The sequence below is a fragment of the Trichechus manatus genome, unplaced genomic scaffold, assembly GCF_000243295.1.
Source record: "Trichechus manatus latirostris isolate Lorelei unplaced genomic scaffold, TriManLat1.0 scaffold00317, whole genome shotgun sequence".
Lineage (NCBI taxonomy): Eukaryota > Metazoa > Chordata > Mammalia > Sirenia > Trichechidae > Trichechus > Trichechus manatus.
The window spans coordinates 993,800-1,004,696 of NW_004444253.1; the positions used below are offsets into that span (position 1 = coordinate 993,800).

The 10,897-nt window shown below is 55.8% G+C and overlaps 1 protein-coding gene across 2 annotated transcripts in view; it reads right to left on the minus strand.

Moving 5' to 3' along the window:
* MAN1B1 (mannosidase alpha class 1B member 1) overlaps window positions 1-9,749 on the minus strand; it is an 18,152-nt gene extending 8,403 nt beyond the window's left edge. The window contains exons 1-6 of one of the 2 annotated variants that reach the window (XM_012559806.2): window positions 9,442-9,749; window positions 8,874-8,982; window positions 7,932-8,065; window positions 3,459-3,610; window positions 2,011-2,120; window positions 553-738 (exon numbers count right to left, since the gene is read on the minus strand). In XM_012559806.2, coding sequence (XP_012415260.1) covers window positions 553-738; window positions 2,011-2,120; window positions 3,459-3,610; window positions 7,932-8,065; window positions 8,874-8,982; window positions 9,442-9,555 — 805 coding nt within the window. In that variant the 5' untranslated portion in view covers window positions 9,556-9,749. The remainder of the gene's footprint in view (window positions 1-552; window positions 739-2,010; window positions 2,121-3,458; window positions 3,611-7,931; window positions 8,066-8,873; window positions 8,983-9,441) is intronic. The other variant, XM_023725486.1, reaches the window with a different exon arrangement.
* Between the last annotated feature and the right edge of the window lie 1,148 nt (window positions 9,750-10,897).

The following is a 10,897-nucleotide window of genomic DNA, read 5'->3' on the forward strand; positions in this document are numbered from 1 at the left end:
CTCTGGGTCTACCTGCGGCCCTGGGGGCATCTGCTCCTGCAGGACCCTCACCTGCGCTCTCTGGGTCTACCTGCGGCCCTCACCTGCGCTCTGGGTCTACCTGTGGCCCTGCGGGTGTTCCTGCAGCGTTTCAATGTTGTTTCTTACTCCCAGGAGTGAACCTTGACTTCTCCAACATGTACAGATAAAAGGAGGCCAGCAGTGCACCTGGGGAAGTCCCCACAAGGTGACAGCACACGTGGTCGACAGTCAAAGGCCATTACACCAAGAACAGCATAAATGAGTTTACTGGTAGCCTTTAACCTGTTCAGAAAACTTTAAACTTAAAAGCAAAATGTTTAAAATATTCATTTAGAAATAACTACAGACACTGCTTAGACACATCAGGGTGACAGATTTGGCACACATAATCCAGAATCAAACACAAACCGCATGGTCTAAAGCTGACATTATGGAGACTCTGGGGGCCGGGGGCACAGACCAGACTCTGGGTTCATCTCCTCCCCAGGCTACCTGGAGACGCAGCCCACAGGCTCAGGAAAGAGCAGATACCTTTCGTCAGGCCCAGGATCCACATAGTGTCCAGGGCGTCGACCAGGGTGAGGCCGAGGCCGAACCACTCGCCGAAGGACTTGGACAGGGGCCTCAGCTCGTCGTGGCCCCACGCGTACTTGCGATAGCCCTTCCACGCATGGCGGAAGGCTTCCACCACAGCCTTCTGGCGTTTGTTCAGGGGAGCTGCAAGCGGGAGAAGGGCCACTCACTGGGGGAATGGGGAGTCCGGGGGGCCTTTGCCAGTTCCCTGGGCAGAGACCCCCAGTGCAGCTGCCTGACCACCTCCCCAAGTGCACGGCATTGAGTGTGGGCAGAGGGCCGCCACCGAGCCACTGGTGGGTCCAGGTCCAGAGGGCAGCAATGAGAAGCGAAGGTTGGGCACCCAGCTGCGGGGACTGGCCAAGTCGGACTCGCCCACCAGGGCCACGGCGCCCCACCTCCTGGGTGTCAGGAAGATACAGAAATGCGCCAGCCCAGACCACCCGGTACTATCCCAGCCCTGTGGGCACCAGGGCAGGTGATGTCCCTGGGCGCGGCCTCTGGTGAAAGGGATGTGGGCTGTCCCCCAGGCAAGCGGAGGTGCTCCAGCACACACAGGCCATGGAGCTCACAGGGGCCTGGCCGTGCAGTATGGGTAAGACATTCAACACTGACGAGGACAGATCTGATTTTTACAAGGACACCCTAAACCTGCAGATATTAATGCTCTGTCCTATCAGCTCCAGACGGCTTCAGAGAGGAAGTGATGTCATAGCCACCCAAAGTCCCCTTGGTAGCCCTTCCCGGAGGCGGCCAGCATGACTTGGGGAGCGCTGTTCTCATCCCCTTCGTAAGCACCACACACACAATGTCTTCATACCAAACCTCTCTGATCCTGGTTTGGAGCCTACTCCTGTTGACACCCACAGCCTGGCCATCCACCCTAAATGCCCACAGACCCTGTGCTTCCCCAGAGATGCCCAGGACTGTGAGTCCGGCTCTGGGTCCCTGCAAGGCTCAGCACAGGGTCACGTGCCTGGGCCCTGGACTCTGCGGCGCTGGTGTCAGCCCCCACACGACCATCAGTTTTCCGTCTCTACCGTGAGGCACCGGGAGAGCTTTTGGACCCCGCAATCCTAGGGAGCGTCAGGCGCTGCGACGGCCTGGAGACCAAGAGGAGTCCCATACGTCCCACAGCCCAAGATGGCCCGGGCCCAGGGCAGGTCAGCCTTCCCCAGCCAATGCATCGCTGCCTCCCGTCATTGCTTACACCCCGGGAAAAGACTCCGGGGCCTCATCAGTTCTCCCAGGTTCCACAGAGAAGCAAGGCTAAGACCCGGGGCAGCCAGGGGTGCTGGAACCAGCAGGTACGAGGGACACAGAGACACCGCCCCCGAATGCTTTGTCTGTACCCCCGTCACCACACCCTGGATGAGAGGCACTGGGTGGGTCCATGAGGGCAGAGGCAGGACTTACCTGACGCTTTCTGAGTCCTGGATTCTGGGCCCGGCCGGTTGGTGGGGACGTCTGCTCTTCTGGATGGGGACTCAGTGCCCTGCTCATGCTCAATGACAGCTCCTCTCCAGCTTCAGTGGGACAGGGAGAGAGCAGTCAGCACAGCGGCCAGCATGACGCACACCGTGTGCTTGTGGGTACAGGGCGCTCGTGGGCGCTTGGTGCTGCCTGACCCAGTGGGCCCGAGCTCACCGAGGTGCCAGGCTGAAAGGCCAAGAGAAACCACAGCCCCAGTGTCAGTGCAGGTTCTAGCACTGTCCCTGGGAGATGGGGGGCAGGCACTGAGGGGCCACGGAGGGCTGTTCTGGAAAGGGGGGTGCCCGAGGCCCAGAGGTGGGAGCACATCCGGGGGGCTGAGGCTGCGCCGGGCACGGTGAGACACAATACTATGGGGATGGCACAGGGGCCGGGCGGCCTGCAGTCTCACTGGCAAAGCAAAAACTCTGCTTCTCCTACCAGGCCCCGGGCCAGGTGTGGAGCTGGCTTGTTGACAAGCAGCAACGTGACAGACACGCCCTCGATTTACTCATGCTCAGAACTGAAATCACTGAGGCTCTGTGGAGCCAAGGACATCAGGGCAGCGGGGTCACTGTGGGTAGAGGGAACTGACACCCCCACAGCCCAGGGACCTGTGGGGCATCCCGCCAGCCAGGGCTCCTCCACCGGACAGCACCTCCACGGTGCCCACCACGGCAATGTGCTCGCCACAGGATGGACGCCAACACCCGAGCACCTCAGACACAGCCTGTCCTCCAGGCCACTGAAGCCAGAAAAGCTGAGCCCGTCGTGAAGAGCGCGAGCTGGAAATGCTGCCCCCGACACTGACACTTAAGGATCAGGTTTCAGAGCACACCATGAATCACAGGGAACCGTGCTCTAGAGACGGAAATGTCTCCCAGAGAAGCAATGCTTGGAAGCTGCTGCCCCTTAGCGCCTTTGCTGTGGCTCTTGACGCAAGACACCACGCAGAGGGCAGGGCACAGCATCCTCCCCCACGCTGCTCCCGCCCGACGCGGAAGGGGCTCAGGAAGGGAGGAGGCCCAGCCGGCACGTAGTCTGTGCCCATGGCAACTGCCCACAAAGGGCTCCCCAGGCCTGAGATCCGGTCCCTTCCTCCCCCGCCTGCCCGTCTCTCCGTACACACGCCCTAGGAGAAAGTAAAGTCGCAAGGTGCCCAGACATCAATGCATGCCGAGAGGAGGGGCCGGAGACTTACTCGGCTGACTTCCCGTTCTTTGACTTTGGTTTTGTAACCAATTAAAGCTTCACCAAGAAATTACAAAGCACATATTGTACGTATCAGTGGAAAATCTCTATGAAGCACATTGTTGGTTCTCTTTATCTGCGTTTCTCAGGTCGGCTTGGCCTCAGAGCTGCGGGTGATCAGCGACTGCTCGACACATTTGTACCTGATGACGGTTCTCTGCGAGTTCTCCTTGTGTGCGTTGCCTGGCTCCTCTTGCTCCTGCTCCACCCGGTCCTGAATCCTGTCTTTCACGTCTTTATCAGGGGCTCTGATCTGCAGGCTGGGAGGTCCCCGTCGGGAATGCTTCCGAGGTTTCTACACAAAAATTAGGTCACAGGTAACAGTTACGCAGTTCCCCAGCACTGCTATTCTTTTATATCCAGGACTTGCCCCTCAAATACAGACGCACAGACCCACCCGGCACTGTGGGCTGGACCATCACACGCGACTTCAGGGGATTATTTTCATCTACGATATGCAGCCTTGGAAGACGAGCTCCTGGCCAGCTATGTCCTGGCTCTGACTAGACAGGAGACCCTGCCAACTGGCCACGCCAGCCCTGGACACAGGGTCCAAGCCGCAACTGGGGGACTTCAAAGGGTTAACAGGGAAGGGTTATAACAAAGGCCCCACGGAAGCAAACCAGCCTCCAGCCCCTTCAGCCTCATCAATGCTCTGAGAAAGGGCTCTGGGTGCCGACGGTGGGGCTGATAGAGTCTGAGCACAGGGCGGGTGTGCCGATGCCCTACCCACCAGGAGCCAGGCTCCACGGCAGGCGCAGACGTCCTCCCCGCCAGGGGCCAGTCACCACGGTGGGCACAGATGTGGTTCCACCCGTGGAGAGGAAGGTGCCTGCTCATGAGTCTGGAAAGCTCTCTTCTGTTCATATCCAGGTCACATTGTGAGGAGACAACACACAGCTGTGCTCCTTCTGCTAGCTGCACCCCCACCCTATGTATCCCCCCAGAAACCTTGTCCACAGCTTGGGGTCCCTGCAGCCCTCGCCTTGGTGCTGCCACCGACACAGGTGCGCACTCACACCTCTGCCTCCCTCGTCCACACAGCGAGTCACAGGGAAGTGCAGCCCTGTCGCTGCCGTCTGTGTAACACGGTCATGCTTCCAAATGGCCAAACCACTGACCGTGTGTCTTAGGTCTCCAATGCTGCTATCACAGAGATACCTGCAGTGACTGGCTTTAACAAACAGAAATTTATTCTCTCACAGTCCAGGAGGCTGTTGTTGGGTGCCACTGAGTCGGTTCTGACTCATAGCGACTCTACGTACAAGAGAACGGAACACTGCCAGGTCCTGCGCCACCCTCGTGATTGTAGCCACTGGGTCAATCCATCTCATCGAGGGTCTTCCTCTTCTTCGCTGACCATCTACCTTACCAAGCATGATGTCCTTCTCTAGACACTGGTCCCTCCTGATAACACGTCCACAGTACGTGAGCTGAAGGCTAGAAGCCTGGATTTACGGTGCCGGCTCTAGGGGAAGGTCCTTGCCTCTTGGAGCTTCTGCTCCTGGCTGATCTTGTCTTCCCCCATCTCTGCTCTGCTCTCTTGTTTAATCTCTTTACACCTCAAGAGACTGACTCAAGACACTCTACATGAATCCTGCCTTATTAACATAACAGACACGATCCATTCCCAAATGAGATTATAACCACAGGCATCCAAGTTAGGATTTACAACACATATTTTTGGGGGACACAATTCCATCCATAACAGTTGCCAAAGAACAGAAAGACATTAGAGAAGCTGAGACGAGGACCTCCCAGCAAAGTGGGCAGAAAGAGCCTCTCCCTAGAGCTAGTGCCCTGAATTTGGACTTTGAGCCTACTAAACTGTGAGAAAATAATTTCTATTCATTAAACCCACCACCTGTGGTATTTATGTTGTAACAGAAGTAAGACAGATACTTAGGCTGTTTGTAATTTTTTTAAAATAGTGCTTACTAAAAATTACGGAGCTATTTTTAAAAAATCCAGAGCTTGGATCCACAATCAACACCCACAGAAGCAGCCATCAAGAAATCAAATGACGCACGGCATGTGGCAGATCTGCTGCAAAAGACCTCTTTCAAGTGTTAAAAAGCAAAGATGTCACTTTGAGGACTAACGTGTTTGACTCAAGCCATGGTGTTTTCAATAAACTCATATGCGTGCAAAAGTTGGACAATGAATAAGGAAGACTGAACAATTGACACCTTTGAATAATAGTGTTGGTGAAGAATATTGAAAACACCATGGACCGTCAAAAGAACAAACAAATCTGTCTTGGAAGAAGTACAGCCAGAATGCTCCTCAGAAGCAAGGATGGCGAGACTTTGTCTCACATACTTTGGACATGTTATTAGGAGGGATCAGTCCCTGGAGAAGGACATCTTGCTTGGTAAAGTACAGGATCAGCGAAAAAGACGAAGATCCTCAATGTGACGGACTGACACAGTGGCTGCAACAATGGGCTCAAGCAAAACAATGATTGCAAGGGTGGCGCAGGACTGGGCGGTGTTTTGTTCTGTTGCACATGGGGTCGCTATGAGTCAGAAGTAACTCGTGGGCATCCAGCAACACCACTACCCCCCGCCCCCCCGCAAGGGTTCCAAGCACCTTATTTGCACTGTTAGCAAGCTGTCCAATCCCCCTGGTGGGCCACAAGTACCTTATCTGCATAATGGTGAGGAGGACCATGGTAAGTAATTCCCTGCACTGCACTGATCAACGCGACATTAACCACCTTTCCTTTCAACTTTGTTGACGGGTGGAAAATTTTTTTAATGTTTTACTATCGTCAAGATTCTGACCCTGACTACTAATGAGCTAATAATCTCTTCTAAAGTATTTCTTCTTCTAGGGGCGAGCGGATCATAGCCTTTATCAATTTTCCTACTGATGTGTCCTTTCCTATCGCTTTACAGGAACCTGTGTATACTCTGCCACTAATCCACCATTTCAACCATGGCTGCTATTTCCTCCCTATCTGCTATTTGTCTTTTTTTTCCCTTTCTTTCTTTTGTTAGTTCTGGACCCCCCAAACCTCCACTTTCCTTCAAATCTGAAAACCTACTATATTCCAGAAAGGTAGAGATCTGATGATAATGGATTTGCTTCAGGTTTCAGACTCAAATCTGCTTTTATAGCTCACTCATGTAACTCTGAAAGCTGGCCTAAAGGTGCAAAGGCCGATGCTGTTCAAATGCTAGATGGTGCAGTTAAAGGCACCCAGCCCTCCCCTGAGCCCCTCCCTCTGGGGCACCCAGAGGTACAGGTGCTTCCTGCCTACAGCGCAGGCTCCTGGTTCCTCTCTGGGCTGGGCACATACATCTGTCCTAAGCACCCAGACCCAGGCTGCCCTGCTTGTCCTTTAACTTTCAAGCATCTAGGTGGGCGGAGGGGCTTCCTCAGGAGGCTTTTGGCCCTACCCTTGATGCCACCAAGAAGTGCTCCCGGCCTACCCGACAGCCCAGCTTATCTTCCAGGACAGGCCTGCAGGGGCATGAAAGCACCACTTGGCCCCAAGGGGTTCACTCTGAGCTTCTTCCACAGCATCAGCAACACAAACCAAAGCCCAGGCACTGGCGGGTCCTGGGCACACAGTGCACTGTGGTGACACTACCCGGCTCTCAGAGGTGTCCTGGAGACCAGGTGGCCACTCTCCTGAAGCAGCGCCTTCTTGACAGCATGTCCCGCTCTCCTGCTGCCTCCTGACTGCTCTGCCCTCGCCCCTCCACCACCACTTGTCTCTCCCATCCAGACTTCTCCTCTGCATGCTGACCCTGAAGCCACCCCCTCCCCATGTTAAGTCTCTATGCATGCCCCCCAGGCACGACTGGACAGAAAGACCCTCAGCAGAGCACCAGAGTGTCCCCTGACCAGCTCCTGCTCTGCCACCACTGTGCCCTCAGCCAGAGGTCCCCACTCCCCCTCCTCGTCCCTCCTCACGGCACACAGCACTCCCCCCCTCAACCTGCTGCCCAGTCCTGACCACAGCCAGCAAGTCTCCACACTGCCACAGGGCACCTTTCCTATTTAAAACCTGAAACGTCATGCCCCAGCCCCAAATCCCTCCGTGCGTGTAAACTGAAATGGCGCGTGCTGCCGACCCCACACCAGGACTTCAGAGCACGTCCTGCTCTCCTGCCCCTTCCAAGGCTGCAGCAGCTCAGAACTTCCTGCAACAACTTGGACGTGCCAAGCGGCTCCTCGCCACAAGGCCTGCCCACACGCTCGGTGGGAACCGTGCTCTCCTGCTCTAAGCAGACTGCCCGTCTAAGGTTTTGTCCTCGGGGAGGCCTTCCGGGCCACCCAGGACCTGCCCCCACGGTTACTCTTTTACGCACCCGCCTCTTCTTTCTCACAGAACTTACAGGACGTGTCACTATGCATACATGTTTCCTACCTGCCTCTCCTACCAGCTTATAAGTTCTGAGAGAAAAGGGACGGGATCTGTCTCATCCATCGTTACACAGCTAGCACCCAACCCAGGAACGGGCACAGCACAGGCGTCAAACAACGACCAATGAAGGAATATGCTCTGTCGCCAGGTTCTGTCCACCAGCCCAGCACGAGTGAGACAGAGAGAGAAACTTCAAACAAATGCCTTTGGGGCTGTATAGTGCCGTTTATTAAAGTACCTGAGGGGGAATCTCCGGGAGGCCTTGGGCGGCACCTGCCGTCTGAGGAGCCGGTAAGACAGGTGGGTTTACTGGTTTCAGTCCAGGGATGTCTGGTCGCGCCTTCTGCTTTTCGGACGACCTGCCACTCAGGGCTAAACGGCAAAGTGTATTTTATCACAGACCGTGCCACATGATATAAAACAGATTTAAAATGCTTCATAAAGAACATCTGCACAGACATTATTCAGAAGGACATTATGAGACCTGAAGAGAGTCATCTCAGTGAATTCAGAAACGGCCAAAATGAACAAGCCATTTCTCAAAGCATCTGACAACTTCTGTCCTGATCCACAATGCATATCCACAAACACTTTATGTTAATATTTTCCATTCTAAAAAGTAAAATATGGTGGCAAATAGGCCATTTATCTGAGCAAGCTAAGCAGCTCTTTAGCTTCCCCCTACAAGTCACCATCATCAGAAGAGATTTTCTATGTCCTTACCAAACACTGCCTGGCCCTTTCCCACCATGGAATAACGGGTATTATGAACACGAAGATAATTACTTTAGATTGAGCCCCATGACCTGATTTCCACGAGAGGATGGACATACCAGCGCTTACAGAGCAACGTCAAACTCACAACTAAGGCCGTGTGGTTAAGAAGGAACCGAACCCTTGCGTTTCTCTTTAACTTGATCGGATACCAATCAGTTGCCATTTGTGCTCTCTTGGAGCTGTTTAAGGTAGATGGCAAGATAACTACTCATAGTCACACTCAGGGCTCCGGCGGCACAGTGGTTAAGAGCTAGGGCTGCTGACCAAAAGGGTGGCAGTTCGAATCCACCAGCTGCTCCTTAGAATCCCCAGGGGGCGGTTCTACCCTGCCCTGCGGGGCCGCTACGAGCGGGTGTTCTTTGTCAGCACAAGCGTCATTTTAAGGTGCAGGTGGTTCAGGTACCTTTCCAGTGGTGGGTCGTATTCATGTAGGACAGGAGTCCACAGATAATCAGAAAGGCAAGGAGGGTGAGGAGGACGTTCCTCTGTAATCGCGACAGCTGTTTCCATTTCTAAGCACGGGGGAGAACAATTTTTTAATGAAAAGAACAGAAGGGAAAATCTCTTTACCTTCACATATGGTTAGAATAATAGAAGTTCCCTCGCAGAGGACGACCCGAAAGATGACTTAATTCGTGAGTACACGTAAGGTGACAACAGAAAAAAAAGAAAATCGAAACTATTCCTGTCCTATTGCACAGGCAGTGGAGCCAGACTCCCGCTCCCCCGTGTTGCTGACTCAAGCACTCCCCCAAACATGCGCCCTGATACGACACGGAAACACCCCGGGTCTCCCCCGCAGCGGTGACCCGGCAGGAGCTGCCAGTGACAGGGAAGGAGCACAGACAGCCGGCCGGAGGGGCGGACCTCCCCTACCGGCCCGCAGACGCCGACCTGCAGCTCACTGGGGCTTCAGGAGGAAGGGGCGGCGGGGGAGGGAGCTGGCGGCCTCGGCCCGGCGCGACCCTCACCCTCCAGCACGAGCGCCGCCGCCAGCCTTTGCTGTTGTCGTAGCTCTCGCCGAGGCTCAGCGTCACCGAGATGAAGTCCCGATGCGGCGGCGGCTGCAGCGACGGCGGATACATGACAGCGGCGGCGACAGCCCGGGGGGCCCCGCCCACTGGCGGCGTCACGAGGCCGGACTCTGAAGGAAACCGCTTCCCTGACACTCGCGAGCAGCCATTGCGCCTCCGTCAACAGTCCTCCCATCGCGCCACGCCCCGGGGGCGCTTGCGCAGTGCGATCGCACCGTATTGCGCCTGCGCACGCCCTCATTGCCCCTAGCGCTTCGGTTTACTCCCCACTGCGCCTGCGTGGAACAGATACTAAAGCGACGCAGTACGCTCACATCCCACTGCGCTTGCGCCGAGTACTCCTCCTCCTCCTTCTCCTCCTCCTCTTCCTCCTCCTCCCCCCCACCTCCCCCTAGCGTGACACACCTCCCCGCAGCGCGTTCGCAGTGTCTCCCAAACAACCTAACAGCAGGGCCAGCGTGGTTTCCGCTCAGAGGCGAGGTCTTTTCCCGGGCGCCGCCCATCTGGTGACCCCTCCCCTCTCCTCCACTACAGCGCTTTTCGGGAAGCGGCGAGGACAGGTCCTGTTTTGGTCGTGTCTTGCCCCAGAGCTGCGTTAAAGTTGGCTGATGCGTGACGCGTTTGGAGTCCTGGGGCCAGACCCCTCGCCTCGCGGGTAGATACTGAGACACGGAAGGAGCGCAGCCCTGGGGACAGTGGCTCGGTCCGCCATCTTGTTGGGAAGCCCTTGCGCTCCGCGCCTGAGTCCGGGACCTGCGACGCGGTCGGGCCAGGATGGCTGGAAGGCGCGAGCCGCGCCCGTCAGTGCAGGAGTAAGACCACTGGCTGAGGCCGGGGAGGTCAGCACTGGGGGCGGCAGGGCTGGCTAGCTGGTGGCGCTGGGCCTGGCCATACAGCCACTCTGGCCGCCGGCCATCCCACGAGGTCTGGCGGACTCCGGGCGGGATTCTTTGGGCCGCATGATTGCAGAGAAGGCTAGGGCCTCACTGGGGAAAGGCCTTGAGGTGGGGCGAGGACGTTCTGGCCGAGGGACGAGCATGACCCCACCTGAGGCAGATTCTGTGGCCGGCTGTGGCTGAAGTGCACCCCACTGCGCCCCTGACACCCCTAGCCCTTCCTCCATGCGGTGGGATCAGAGCAAGGCCGCTCAGAGACAGTTTTCATCCATTGAAGCTGATGGTCACAGGGTGCACTTAAGTAACTGCAGTTTATTGTGCGAGTGTTCACGCACGACAAAACCATTTTGATTCTCCTTGATTCCAGTTTTCTGGAGTCGTGAAATTGGGGTGACCCACCCAGACCATTTGCCCGTAGGTATCCTTTTGAACCTTGAGCCTTTAAGAAACTGGTTCCCTAGAGTCACTTTCGGGTCAGACAATATCCTAGTAAACAG